Source organism: Mchenga conophoros, linkage group LG16 (assembly GCF_057382185.1).
Source record: "Mchenga conophoros isolate Kocher_MC1m ecotype Shallow Benthic linkage group LG16, M_conophoros_male_GT1.1, whole genome shotgun sequence".
Classification (NCBI taxonomy): Eukaryota; Metazoa; Chordata; class Actinopteri; order Cichliformes; family Cichlidae; genus Mchenga; species Mchenga conophoros.
The window spans coordinates 3,306,848-3,322,091 of NC_140541.1; the positions used below are offsets into that span (position 1 = coordinate 3,306,848).

Here is a 15,244-nt window from a genome sequence, read left to right on the forward strand (position 1 = left end):
CCCCGGATCTGGTCCAGTGGACGGGGCCGTGCCAGGCGGCGTTTGTGCGAGTGAAAAACGCTCTCTGTGGGGAGCCGCTGCTTCACACTCCTAACTTTTCCCTCCCGTTTGTTCTGCAGACTGACGCCTCGGACAGAGGGCTGGGAGCCGTTTTGTCTCAGCAGGTGAGGGGAGCTGACCGCCCTGTCCTGTACATCAGCCGGAAGCTAGCGGAGCGCGAGCGCCGGTACAGCACCGTGGAGAAGGAGTGCCTGGCCATCCGGTGGGCGGTCGGCTCCCTGCGCTATTACCTCCTGGGACGCTCATTCACCCTCTGTTCGGACCACGCCCCGCTGCAGTGGCTCCACCGCATGAAGGATGCCAACGCCCGGATCACCCGGTGGTATCTGGCGTTGCAGCCCTTTAAGTTCAAGGTGATCCATAGGCCGGGGGCACAGATGGCGGTGGCCGATTTCCTCTCTCGCTCGCGAGGGGGGGAGTTGGCTCGGCCGGACGGCTCCCCGGCCTCGAACGGGCGGTGGGGGTGTGTGGCGGAGGCGTGGCCCCGGGCGCAGCTGCCGGGGAGGAGTGGAGCAGAAGGCTCAACAGGGCGGCGCTGCGAGGCCGGTAAGAACAGCTGATGGTGTTTATGTACTAATGATGGTCTCCCTCCGCTGTGTTTATAGTGAGACGGGGAGGAGCGGCTCGTGAGATCAGCTGGGCTCGTGAGCTGTCAGGCTGTGCGACTGAGTCAGCTGTGTAAACAAACAAATAAATGTGGAATTTGGCAGTACATACCTGCATGTGCGTGTGTTTGTGCCTGGTGTATTCCACAGTTTGATTTTGATTTCAGTTTGATGCAGACGTTGATCGGAGTCGATACCTGACTCCGATCAACATCTGAGAGGAATGCAGAGCTCTTCATCGCTGGCAGATGTTGTGCTGAGTATACAGCTCGTAGTTCAGAGTTAAGGTCTGTGTGAAGAAGTGTTGGGTTGCATCATGAAAGAAAACTCAAATGTGTTACTTTTTGAAACCAAGACTCCTGCATGAGTTTTGACCTTAGAGATTTTTCAGTCAGCAGCAGTTTTTTCTGGTCATCAAGGGGGACTGTCCTGGTCAAAATATGAGCGCGGAGCCCGAGCGTTCAAGTGGTGACATGCCGAGGATTTAAGATACGGATTCTGTAAAACCAAAGTAAAACACTGGCTCAAAGAAAAGGGCCTAGAGGAAAAAGAAACAGGCAGTTTTAGGGGCCGTTTCCATGACATGATCAAGAAACATTATCAGGCTGCCTGGTGATTGCAGATCTCCCTGAACAAGCTGGGCCCCCGGCCTTATAGCGTGACTTCGTGAAGCAGGGCTCGATGTTTTGGAAGGCTTGTGGCTCGCTGCTGCTGACAAATATGCAGCAGCAGCGAGCAGCACAAATATGCAGCGAGCATATTTGTGCTGCTCGCTGCATATTTGTGCTGGTAGAAAACCGAGAAAAATGCAGTTTCCAAGTTGATTGAAAACATCCAGGCCTGTTAGCAATCGTAGTTGAGGTGGTGCACTTTAATGTGATGTCATCTGGTATTTGTGATGTCTTAACCATGTAAACACACACCTGTACACGTGACTGCAACAGCAGGAACAACGTGGGAAGACGAGAGAATCAGTTTTGAGGAGACCGGTCTGGTCTCAGTCCTGGTGGGCTCATTAGGAGGAAGTCTGTGGCCGTGCTTCGTTCAGCTCTGGCAGAGCAGTTTCCATCTTTTCCATTCTCTGAAGGTTTGTCCTCTTCTTCAGAGCGCAGCGCTACATCTCTCTTCATACCCACAAGAGTCTCTGCTGGTCAGCCTGAGCTCACCAAGGCTTTCTGTGAGGACATTTGCTTATTTATGTCCTCCCCCAGCATCGGCTGTTGTCCCACTCAGAGTTTGGATGGACACCAGAAACATAGAACATGTGTTATTACATTTATTTAAGCACTGTGATTCAAATCTGCCAAGAATGTAAACGTCAGTTAGCTTTCAGAGGTCATAATGATCATAACATGTGTCCATACTTGAAGCATTTATCTTCTAGCAGCATCCAACTGCTTCAATCTGATTTGCTGTTGCTGTGTTGCCTCAAACTGTTGATTCATTGCACTTAATGAGGTGGAAACACCTGGCACAGTCAACATAATGTCCTGTTGTGTTATGTTTTCTGAACTCTGGAGACAGTTTCTCCCACGAGTGGACGTCCTAGCAAAGTTACCCCAAGAAAGTGAACCCTTCTGCTCTTAAAACCCGTGCAAAGTGGCAGAAGGAGCGTCCAGACTGCAGCTGTGGGACCTTGTGATGGTGGTGAACCCTGTTTTGAGCGCTGTGGCCAAAGTGCATCGTGGAGCTGACGAACACCCCAGATTCTTACACTGGCTATCCTGAGCTGTTGTTGTTTCACTATATCGCTCTTGTTAAGTCTGGTGTTGGGTTTGATTTCATTTGTGTCATTTGAGTGTGGAGTACCTCGTTTATAGATGTTCAGGGTTGTTTTCTCTCTGTGTGGTTTGAGGTATTAAAGAAAGCGTTACGCACCCGTCAGCACAAACACCTGGCTGGGGTGAAGCATTTTTAATAAACCCAAACAGCTGATTGAAGATTCAAAGCTCTCCACTTCTTACATTTTTACTGTTTGTACTTTATCAGGTCTGAAAATGGTGACATTTGCATAACTTCATGGCGGCGTGATGGTATTTAGCACATCCCACAATTTACTCTAAACTGTGAGTGCGCTCAGCAAACCTGTTTCCACCCAAAGCTTCATTTTTGGGATCACACTGAAGTCTGATACTGAGCGATAGAGGCCAGGTGTTCCCCCTAAAATCAGGGAGGTAAATGGGTGCACTGATCGAAGGCGTGATGGGAGGATGAACCTTTGGACCAAGTGATCCAGCTAATTGGCTTCCTCGCAGCGAGCTCTGCCCTTTCCTGCACATCTGCGTGAGAACAGAGATCTCTGTACAGGATCTACTGGAACTAAATGTTTTCAAATCTAGATAATATTCCCATATGCATTGCTGGCATGCTTTATACTACTACTCTGAGTTTGGCAGACCTCCAACTGTGACTGCATTTCCCTTTTCTCCCCTTAGCCTCACTGTGCCTCCACTTCATGCTGTTACTCTCAAGTACACGTTACATGCTCAACAATCCAATTCAGTTGTTTATTTAGTCTTATTGGCTTATTTTAGTGCCTTTTCTTTGCTGTTCTTTCCAGAGCTGTCACTGTTCACTGATGTAGGTGTTCTGTGTCCTGAATATTCAGACTTCATAGTTATTTAATTACCACACGGAGCAAAGGCATGAAAGGCTAGCACATCCCTGAACGGCAGACATGGATCTTCCATCAGAGGTACAGTGGACCTTAGCCAGTCTGTTTAGTTAAACAGGAAGCTGCAGTTTGATGTTGAAACAGGCGCTGTCATGGTGTCACGTTACACTGTAGCCTGCGAAAACAAGAAGAGCCATAAAATGGTTTATCATTCGCTCTGTCTTGGTGCTGTCTTGGTTTTCGCAGTAAGGCGGAGTCACGGACATAACAGTCAGTGTTATTTGGGAAGCTGCAGGACGGATCCTTCTGGTTCGCTCGGGCCAGTTGCTGGTTTGTTGTTTCTAACTGGAGCTGACGCCACAGAGAGCACTCGTTTCATTTGGTTTTACAGCTCAGAATGCAAAGCTATACTGTGATCATTCAGCTTAGTACATTTCAAACGTGCACTCGCGTCACAGGGTTCAGTCTAAGCAAAAGCCCGATGGCCCAGGGCCAGTGCTAAAGTATAATGAGCAAGCTGAGGTTACCTGTCCAAAGAGCTCTCAGGGTTTCAGTGGAAGCACCGGCAGCGTGAAAGAACTCCTGTCACTGCCCTGCAGCTGCCTTTGTGCCTGGGCTCAGAGGAAGGCTGAGAAACCGTAGACTGCTCACGACTGCAGGGCACCTCTGACTGTTAGATATCTGCACAGTCTCAAGGTGGCTGTACACGTGCAGACTGTACATGCATGTTAATGTTAATCTGTGTTTCTCTTCTTTCACTGCCCCCTCAGAAGTGTTTCCTAAGACGTGGTCAAGCATCTATAGACATGCTTGTTGCACAACCTCACAGGGCTGTCAGGACGCTCCACAGTGCCATGAGCTGTTGAGCTGTTAGCGATGGAAACACGAGAACCCAACGCAGAGTTCACACAGCTCGAATGAAAACAAACAGACGCCACAAAGAGGCCTACTTACTCACGCAAACACTGAATTAGGAGGAAAAAAGTGTTGGAGGAATGTGGTGGCTGGTCCACATTTGGACAACAGTGTGCTGTTTGTGTATATGTTTGGCTGAAGAAGCACAAATGAATTATGTCTGTTTATTTCTAATACAGTTAGCATGATTGTCTGTCTGATAGCTTCTACAGCCACACGTGAGACTCACATTTTCTGCTAGCAGCGGTTGTGTGTGTGGCTTTCATTACATGTCAGGTCTTGAGCTTTGTGTAAAAGTCAGGCTGTGCAGGTCAGAGTGTTTGTGTATGTGCTACGTGAGTCCACGTGAGGCGACGGGGTGGCGCTCAAGGGCCGCTTCTCTCATCAAAAGATCTGTGCAGCAGGACTGGACGACCAGAGTGAGAGAGGCCGTATCCTGCAGTGGCTGTCCAGATAAAGGGAAGCATTAGTGTAGCTGTTGCCTGCTAAAAGTCCCCCAGGCAGATGCATAAATGTGTCTGTGTGTGTGGATATGCAGCCTGCCAGATCAGCTTTCCAGTGATGGGAAAACCGATTTTCTGGCAGAGAAACCAGCAACTGGACCTCTGCTAAAGCCAAAAATGTGGCTTTGCCTTTTCTGCTGCAAAAGCATGATGTGACACCCAGGACAGGCTCCACAGGTCACCATTAGCCTGTTAATGTAGTATAAGAGTCTAGTTTCATGATGCAGAGTGGAACCAACTTGAACTTTTAATTGCATACGTTATTAGCATGATATAGCTTAAAGCTTGCATCACAATCAGCTATTGGAAGCTTAGCTGCACATGTTTAAATTTCATTGAACAATAAGAGAACTTCTCTGAATCTGAACATGATACGACATGTTCAGATTCACTTTGGTTTATCTGTTTGCAATGCATGCGCCTCGCACACACTCCTAATGTCACAAAAACACAACGGACACATTGCCAAGTTTCTCTACCTGGAAATGGTCGTCCGAACTAGCTCTGCTGCTGCCGTGGTTTTTACAGCAGCTCAAATGAATGCATTAAGTCACTGGTCGTGCTGTTGATGGTCAGCTGATTCCTGTTTCCCTCGGTTCTTTGCCAATGTTTTGTGATGCAGCCACCATGAAGAACAGCAAAAGCAGCGTGATGCTTCCTGGGCTGAACGGGCACAACAACATGGACGCTACAGCCCTCTCTGAGGGCGACCTGCTGCTCCAGGTAAGACTCAGGAGCTTTCATTATGAACGTCCCTCTGCATGCCAGTTTTACTACGTAATGCCAACTTTAAACCTTGAGCAGTTTTTTGTTTTTTCATTTAATTTTGAAGCTAGAATCATTTTCATTTCAGTGCACACGTAGAATCAACAAAACTGCTTTGATAACTTTATCACAAATGACCCCGTGTGGTGTTACAGAGCAGCATGTGAGTCTGGTTCAGATAAACAGCTCTGTAGCCAGAGTCATGACGCTGACAGACGAGCACAGTAACAGTGTTGGTCCTGAGTGATCGGTGAGCCGCTGGCAGGTGCACAAACACACTCAGCCTCTGTTTGTTTGTGTCATAGTTGTGTTTTGTGTGGAGCTAATCCACATCTGTCCAGTCATGAGGACGTTATGACAGGTGAACGTGCCAAAACGTGTTACGCTTTGTGCTTCCTGATAGAAACCAGTGGATAGAGATTTTCTCCAAAAGCATCCAGATGTTAGAGTATGATCCACAAGCATAAACTCCTGTGAACTTCTGAGAACTCACAAACGTAGACTTCAGTCCACACACAAACACAAATCAGTGTGACGACATGTAAAACACATGCATCACTGTGATGCTGCTAATCTTTGTATAGTGTGAATATTGATATAATCCAGGTAATGTGGAATAACAGCAGGCTAACATTCATGTCAGCTTATTGAAAAGGCCCAAACACGACTTCAGCAGATCTGGTAGAGCAAACTGTAGCGGTTGAAACGACACAACGTTGTGCTCTGTGATGCATTCAAAACAAAACCCACAACATGAGACTCTCCCAGTATGGGCTCAAATTGTACTTGTAAATCAGTTTTGTGTGTGTAAAAAGAATTTGTGTGTGGAGCCAAAGAATATGTGTGAAACTCTGCACTCAAGTTTCAAGTTACAACTACGAATTTTGACCCTGTTTTTCTTCCTTTCATCTGATTGGCCAATGTCATGTCAATCACAAATGTAACTATCCAATCAGAGAACAGATGTATGGGCTCAAAATGTGGTCATAAATATTTTGTACTTGTAAAAAAGATTTGTGTGTAAAAAAGATTTGTATGTGGACTTGTAACTTGTAACCCTGCAAGTTACAAGTTACAAGTACGAATTTTGACCCTATTTTTCAGTTCAAAAAAAGCGCCCCTCCGACAGCCAAACCCATCTGTTCTCTGATTGGATAGTTACATTTGTGATTGACATGACATTGGCCAATCAGATGAAAGGAAGAAAAATAGGGTCAAAATTCGTACTTGTAACTTGTAACTTGTAACCCTGCAAGTTACAAGTCCACACACAAATCTTTTTTACAAGTACAAAATATTTATGACCACATTGTGAGCCCATATTCCAGCCTCACACAAAGATACTGCTGCACAGCGTGACAGTGTGTGTACGATGTGCTGAGAGATTTAGCTGAAGAACACAGTGAATGTTCTGAACTTGTGCAGGATGTTTGTGTCATCAGCGACTGTGTTGTCTGTACAGGCTCTGAACGGGTTCGTCATGGCGGTCACGTCAGCTGGGTTAGTGTTCTACGCCTCCCCCACAATCAAGGACTACCTGGGCTTCCACCAGGTGAGTCACTGCACACACACACACACACACACACACACACACACACACACACACACACACACACACACACACACAGTGCCATTAAAAAGTAGTTGTTTCACATCATCAAACACATTTGAATATTAAATGACCCGTAAATACAAAATACTGTTTTCAAAGATGATTTCATTCATGAAGAGATTAAAAGTTCTCAGGAAGGAGGTAAATGGATTTTGTATATTTGCAGGAAAGCTTCTTTACAAATTTCTTTGTGATGTTAAAAATAAAACCGTTTGACTGAGTGGTTTGAGAACAGACCGCTGTCAGTGTGTAGCTGTTGTAATCAGCAGGAGAGCACACACCAAAGCACAGACAGAGGCTAAAGCTGGGCAGACACTGTACGACTTTTTCAGTCGCGCGATTCAGCTCCTGCTCAAACTGCACGATTGACTCGCAGGGGTTAGAAGTTGGTAGGTCACGCTGCAGGTCTCACACTATACGGCCCGATGCTCTGATGCGACCTGAGTGCTCACACTGTGCCTCCATAACATGAAGGTTATAACAGAAATTCTGTCGCTCGCTCTCTCTGTCTTTCACTCACACAGACACACCACCACCATCAGCTTTGCTAAATTGCTAATGAAAAACATGATCAGCCAGCTGTGATTGAGCAGCATGTAAATCCAACTATTTTCACGGTTGTTGTGGTCGTGATAATTTTGTGAGGCCACATCGAAAAGGCTCGGATGGTTCTACAGGTTGTGCCTCCATCGCTTGTGTCCAGATCACACGCTGCACTGCCGTGCTGCGCCGTCTTTTTCGCTGACATTTGTGTTTGCGCGTGCGCAGTGTGACAAACTGCGGTGACACCCTCACGACCAAGCGATTGATGATTGGGAGCTGGTCGTGAGGGGTTAATCGCGTCTCGTTACCCCACGTATACTACACGATGCACGATGAAGGCCAAAATCAGGCCAATCACCAAAACGGTCGCACGACTCAAAAATCGGCTCAAAATGGGCCAAAAATCGCACAGTGTGAGCCCAGCGTTAAGCCACACACTGCCATGGATAACTGAGACAAATCAGTATGTGGAGGCTGTGTTCATGTGCTGCTGCTGACGGCGTGTGGAGACAAAGGAGAACACAGACTGAGGGGTTTGGATTATTTTATTTTATGACTTTGGTGTTTGGATAAGTTGGTCTGAGTGTGAACTTGCACTTTAAAATGCAGAAGTCACACAAACACCTCCTACTTTAAATGTTGTGTTTGATTAAAGATGCGAGGAGCAGTGGTAGTAACGTTGGATGAGTCTAGTTATCGAGGGTCCACCACCCAAAACAACAGAAGAGATTACAGGCACACTGAAGGATAGCAGCAACAGTTGATGATTTACAAGGTTTACAGGGAGCGGGATGGACAGCATCCTGGACAGCAGGCAAGTCCAGGCCAAGGCTGAGATGGTTCAGGTGTGCAGGGCAGGAATAGTGGCTGCACCAAGCAGGGAATGCTGAATATTGAGGACAGGGAGGCAGACGAGGCTGTGGCGACCCCTAAAGGAAGCAGCCAGAAGTTTCAGACGTCAGTGGATGAAGTTAGTATCCACCTCCATCCTGTGAGGTTTCACTGTTGGAGCAGTGCTGAAGGAGGCCGAGCCAAGAGAACAGCACATCGAGTTCAAAGAAATGCTTCATTCAATATTAGAGTTCATCAGTATACAATAAAATAATCATGTGAAAATAATATTTTTGAATCTCTTTGGAACATTTATAAATCCAAGCATGTGAATTACAGTCCTACTCTGTACAGATGGTGACATCCATTGTGTTTATGCCTTGTTCACATGTTTTATAAGCCAAATTTAAACTGTGCAGCTTGACTGACCGACGCTGTGCTCCTCTGCCAACAGTCAGACGTGGTGCATCAGAGTGTGTTTGATCTCATCCACACTGATGATCGCAGCACGTTCAGAGAGCAGCTGCACTTTGCTCTGAACCCACCCGCTGCAGCCGACAAGGATGGTGAGTGCTTTTCAAGCAAACGTGTACATGCATCAACATCTTTGCTCCAAACATCCTATCAGATAACCTTTTTACCTCTCCGTCGTAAAAGGCCAATCAGGTATCACTGCTGTCGTCTCCCACGGGTGGTGTGGATGGTGTGGAACCCAAGTTAGTGATGCAATAACTCAGGAACGAGGCAGCGTGCAAGTTTCAAACAGATACCACAGGTGTAGCTGCTAAACATCTGGGACGAGTTTGAATTCCTGTGACCTCAAGGTCAGAGGTCAAGATTTCTGAAAATCTTGTGAATGTGATAACTTCAGAATAAAGCGGTGTAGCATTTTCAAACAGATAATCAGAAACATCCAAGCTAATTCATGCATTTATTACTTCTTCTATTGTAATTCATTATTATCAGGAAGTAAAAACTCCCTGAAAAGCCTCCAGTTCATCCAAAATGCTGCAGCAGGAGTCCTGACAGAAAGAGAGCAGGTTTCTCCTGTACTGGCTTCCTGTTAAATCCAAACACGTGTGTGTGTGTATTTAGTGTTATATTCACTAAGTATGTTGTGCCTTGACAGATGTGCATGTTACACATGTGCACTGAGGCCGTATACCATTACAGATACACTTCAGTAGTGTTGATTCTGATTGGAAGGAATCGTCTCACAGTGTGACCCAGTATTATTTTTGTTTGGCTTTATACAACATTTGAGTGCCTGAAGTACAAATTATGGCCAATGACACACGTATGACCACGTATGACCACGTGGCCTCCAGCCGTCCCTGTCATTGATCCATCCATGCTGAAGTGGGGCTGGAGCTCGTCCCAGCTGTTATAGGACAGGCGGCAGGATGTACCCTGTCTATCACAAGGTTCCACAAGTACAATTTCAATGCATGCAACAATTCTGCACAAACCCTGATGCGCTGCCTGACCTGGCTCCTGTTTACAGAGTCACTCTGCTGTTATGGCGTAGATCAGAGCTTCACATCAGATTCTTCTGTCGTGCAGTAACAGCTTCACCTGCCTTCTCAGTCTTGCAGAGTTGTGGTAATACAGTCATGCACAATCCGGAGCACCTCCCGCCGGAGAACTCTTCCTTCCTGGAGCGCAGCTTCGTGTGTCGCTTCCGCTGCCTGCTGGACAATTCCTCGGGCTTTCTGGTTAGTTTAAAGGTTGAAGGTTAAAGGTCAGCTCAGAAAAAAAAGAAAAAATACATCTCATTTCCTTGTGTTAACCAGGCTCTCAAGTTCCAGGGGCGACTGAAGTACCTCCACGGCCAGAGTCTGCTGAGGGACAACGGGGCATGTCACAGACCTCAGCTGGCCCTGTTCGCCATCGCCATGCCCGTGCAGCCTCCGTCCATCGTGGAGATCAGAGCTAAATTGCTCCTGTTTCAAACCAAGCACAAGCTGGACTTCACCCCCACAGGGATCGATAGCAGGTACAGCAAATTATCTGGGCTGGTGTGTTTTTTATATTCTTCATATATTTGCTCTTAAAGTACTTAAAGTCTCAGAACACCATCCTCAGTCACGGTGGAGTCAGCTTTACCGCTAACTGAATTTTATTCCTCTGGCCATAACTCCACCATTTGTTGTTTCCAGGGGGAAGATCGTGCTGGGCTATTCCGAGATTGAGCTGTGCATGAAAGGCTCCGGATACCAGTTTATCCACGCAGCTGACATGATGCACTGTGCCGACAACCACATCCGCAGTATGTTAGCAATTCAAAGTCAGCCTTCAAATGACATGCTGCAACGCAGCTACTGCAGACTGAGATCGTGCATTAGACCGTGAAGCTGCTCGTGACTCGTCTTAGTCTGAAACTGTCTTTGACGTGTGTCTGACGTTGTTGGGCGTAAATATTTAGTGAATGAACTCTCATTTGCAAGAATATAGTCAAACTTTGTATCAGAGGGAAAGTGTGATTGTGACTTGAGCCGAACACAAACTTTATAACCTGGTGTGGTCGTTTAGTTGGAGCATCGTCAGCTGTGCTGGGACGGGAGATTACAACGAAGTGATTGTGACATCTGGAATAAATGCGGATGTTTATACGCGTTTGGGTGACAGAGCTCGGACTTCAGTTCAGAGGATGAGAGGAGGGAGGAGAGAGCAGTGGCGGGAGGACGAAAGACGATTAAAAATGACATCTACACATGTTAAACAGTTACATAGGTTAGGTTTGATTGTGGGATTCTCTAGGCACGGACATAAGACATCTACACACATGAATCAATGTTTATGAGTACAAAAACCTAAAAAAGACTCATTTTTAAATGTTACAGTGTTTTAAAAACATATATACAGTGGGGCAAAAAAGTATTTAGTCAGCCACCGATTGTGCAAGTTCCCCCACCTAAAATGATGACAGAGGTCAGTAATTTGCACCAGAGGTACACTTCAACTGTGAGAGACAGAATGTGAAAAAAAATCCATGAATCCACATGGTAGGATTTGTAAAGAATTTATTGGTAAATCAGGGTGGAAAATAAGTATTTGGTCAATAACAAAAATACAACTCAATACTTTGTAACATAACCTTTGTTGGCAATAACAGAGGTCAAACGTTTACTATAGGTCTTTACCAGGTTTGCACACACAGTAGCTGGTATTTTGGCCCATTCCTCCATGCAGATCTTCTCGAGAGCAGTGATGTTTTGGGGCTGTCGCCGAGCAACACGGACTTTCAACTCCCGCCACAGATTTTCTATGGGGTTGAGGTCTGGAGACTGGCTAGGCCACTCCAGGACTTTCAAATGCTTCTTACGGAGCCACTCCTTTGTTGCCCGGGCGGTGTGTTTTGGATCATTGTCATGTTGGAAGACCCAGCCTCGTTTTATCTTCAAAGTTCTCACTGATGGAAGGAGGTTTTGGCTCAAAATCTCACGATACATGGCCCCATTCATTCTGTCCTTAACACGGATCAGTCGTCCTGTCCCCTTGGCAGAAAAACAGCCCCATAGCATGATGTTTCCACCCCCATGCTTCACAGTAGGTATGGTGTTCTTGGGATGCAACTCAGTATTCTTCTTCCTCCAAACACGACGAGTTGAGTTTATACCAAAAAGTTCTACTTTGGTTTCATCTGACCACATGACATTCTCCCAATCCTCTGCTGTATCATCCATGTGCTCTCTGGCAAACTTCAGACGGGCCTGGACATGCACTGGCTTCAGCAGCGGAACACGTCTGGCACTGCGGGATTTGATTCCCTGCCGTTGTAGTGTGTTACTGATGGTGACCTTTGTTACTTTGGTCCCAGCTCTCTGCAGGTCATTCACCAGGTCCCCCCGTGTGGTTCTGGGATCTTTGCTCACCGTTCTCATGATCATTTTGACCCCACGGGATGAGATCTTGCGTGGAGCCCCAGATGGAGGGAGATTATCAGTGGTCTTGTATGTCTTCCATTTTCTGATGATTGCTCCCACAGTTGATTTTTTCACACCAAGCTGCTTGCCTATTGTAGATTCACTCTTCCCAGTCTGGTGCAGGTCTACAATACTTTTCCTGGTGTCCTTCGAAAGCTCTTTGGTCTTGGCCATGGCGGAGTTTGGAGTCTGACTGTTTGAGGCTGTGGACAGGTGTCTTTTATACAGATGATGAGTTCAAACAGGTGCCATTCATACAGGTAACGAGTGGGGGACAGAAAAGCTTCTTACAGAAGATGTTACAGGTCTGTGAGAGCCAGAGATTTTCCTTGTTTGAGGTGACCAAATACTTATTTTCCACCCTGATTTACCAATAAATTCTTTACAAATCCTACCATGTGGATTCATGGATTTTTTTTTCACATTCTGTCTCTCACAGTTGAAGTGTACCTCTGGTGCAAATTACTGACCTCTGTCATCATTTTAGGTGGGGGAACTTGCACAATCGGTGGCTGACTAAATACTTTTTTGCCCCACTGTATTATGAATTTTATATTTTTGTGACAGGACAACATTCTTTTAACATGAACGCAGGAGACCAGCTGCTGTTGTTTGGTTTCCCATTCTTGCCTAATATAGGATTTCATATAGCATGAATACGAGCACACCTCCTCTCTCACTGTGAACCCTCTCCTGTGTGTCAGTGCTTAAAACAGGAGAGTCTGGGCTGACTGTGTTCAGGCTCCTCAGCAAACCGGGCAGCTGGGTGTGGGTGAAGTCCAATGCCAAGATCATCTACAAAGGAGGGAGACCTGAATTTATCATTGCATATCAGAAAGCTATAAGGTGAGTGTCCCCTCGACTGGTTGTTTAAAGGATGAAATCAGAGAGTCACGTGACACTGTAAGAATAAGAGGTTGTCTGGTGATGGACTGTGTTGTGTCTGGTTGTTCCAGTAACGCTGAGGGTGAGGAGTATCTGCGCCAAAGGAGCCTGCAGCTTCCCTTCAGCTTCACCAAAGGAGAGGCCACCCTCTATAACACCGGCCCCACCATGGACATCCTGCAACATCAGTCCAATAAAGTGTTCAGCAACAATGACATGAAGAAGGACGTGGTGCCTGGCTCTTTGCTGGACTGCTTCTTGAGTCAGGATGAAAGTCTTTACACCCAGACTGTGGAGACCCCACTGCCTGTGGATCAAGTGTTCATGGACAGCAGGGCCCTGGTCAGCGTTGTCAGTGATGCGTGGCAGGGGAGCGAGGCAACGGTCACAACAAGTGAGCCTGTTGTGGTGAAAGAGGAGGCCAAGCAGTCCGTCATGGCCGTGATCGGCAGCTTTGAAAAAATGGTGCAGAGTGGGGATTTTTATTCAGCTTTGCAAACACTGGAGGTGGATAACGCCGAGCTCTTAGAGTGGGAAAATGCTCTGAAGAGATTAGGACAGGAGGGTTCGCAGAGTAAGGTCAGTTCTGATCTGGACAGCATCGTCGCCAGCGATGTATTTGACTACATCGACAGCATTTTGTTTAAGGAGAAAGCCGAGGATTGTCTGGACACCGTCCCTCCCAGCTGCCTCACCGCCATCAGCAACCATCAGCAGGAGCCCTTCACTCAGGCTGCCCTCGTCTCAGCCTCTGATCTCTGCGAGCCACAGTTATTACAGGCACCCAGCCCCGACTGCACTTACTCTCCGGTGAAAGGCCCCTACGTTCACCAGCAGGATGCGGTCAGTGTAGCAGTGGCATCAGGGCAAAGCGCCCAGATGCTGTCTCACCGGGGTCCCCGGCCTGACCCCAGCCTGCCTTCTCTTCAGCAGCTCCAGCTCCATGACATCTTCAGCCCATCTATTGAGCTGCCTGATCTCACTGTCCCTGACATCTCAGCTGGTAATTCTTTAGCTCCTTTTCAGTCCCATGACCAAGCGTCTGTCGCACATATGGGCTTCCGTCAGGACAGTTCTGGTCAAGTCCAGCAGTCCAACCATCTTCTGCCACACCAAAGCAGTTTGCAGGCACCTGTAATGGCAGGAAGTTGTCACATACAGAGCTCTGTTCCCCAACCAAACAGTTCACCACCCACTGTTATGGACAGTGTGCCACCACTGATTCCTTGCCAAGACTTTACTTCCTCCAATGCACCTAATATTCCCTTTCAGTTTTCCTCACCTCGCCTGCAGGAAAGTCTTCCATTTGACAAGCACAACCTTCCTCTTCAGCAGTGGCCACAGAGCCAGCAGCAAAAGCTGCTTCATGCTAGCATGATGCAAAATGGACACAAGACCATGCCAGTACTGCAGAGCCAAAATTCACAAAACCAAACCCGTGCTACTTTTTTCCCGAGGAATGGCACCAGACTGAATGGCACACAGCAGGGAGGGCTGGCAGGTTACCAGGCAGCTGCACCCAGCAGCTGCATGTTTTCTTCCAACCCAGACATCCTGTCCATCTCTGAGCCTTCAAGCCTCAAGGTGCCTGGCACATCTTTGGATCAGAGTCCTCCTCAAGGTTCCTGCTACTCCCAGTGGAACCACAGTGAGCCTGCGGTGGACGCATCAGCCATCAACCTGCAGACCCTCAGGGCTCTAATTGTTCCCCCCAATGTTCCTTCCTCAGAGCACTCACACAGCATTCAGCACTACCTAGAAAGCAACAAGCACATACAGGTAAGCACTCAGAACTGAACAGTCACCCCCAGCTTGTACTACAGCATTAGCAGGTGGCCCTGAGTCCCGTCATCGAAATGTCAAATGTATGAATGTAGGAGGCTTTTTTGGAGGAACTGCATAATTGGCAGTGAGAGGTTTGTGTTACCAACGGTAACTGTGGTCCCAACTGCCTTCACATAACATTTTAACAAGTGTGGATTAAT

The 15,244-nt window shown here is 47.1% G+C and overlaps 1 protein-coding gene across 2 annotated transcripts in view; it reads left to right on the forward strand.

Annotated features, from left to right (window-relative positions):
- Positions 1-15,244, forward strand: part of LOC146556098 (aryl hydrocarbon receptor-like) — a 46,298-nt gene that overhangs the window by 27,439 nt on the left and 3,615 nt on the right. For both annotated transcript variants that reach the window (XM_085248324.1, XM_085248325.1), the window contains exons 3-10: positions 5,320-5,420; positions 6,925-7,014; positions 8,903-9,014; positions 10,036-10,163; positions 10,242-10,444; positions 10,608-10,717; positions 13,079-13,220; positions 13,331-15,038. In XM_085248324.1, the coding sequence (XP_085104450.1) occupies positions 5,320-5,420; positions 6,925-7,014; positions 8,903-9,014; positions 10,036-10,163; positions 10,242-10,444; positions 10,608-10,717; positions 13,079-13,220; positions 13,331-15,038 (2,594 nt within the window). The remainder of the gene's footprint in view (positions 1-5,319; positions 5,421-6,924; positions 7,015-8,902; positions 9,015-10,035; positions 10,164-10,241; positions 10,445-10,607; positions 10,718-13,078; positions 13,221-13,330; positions 15,039-15,244) is intronic.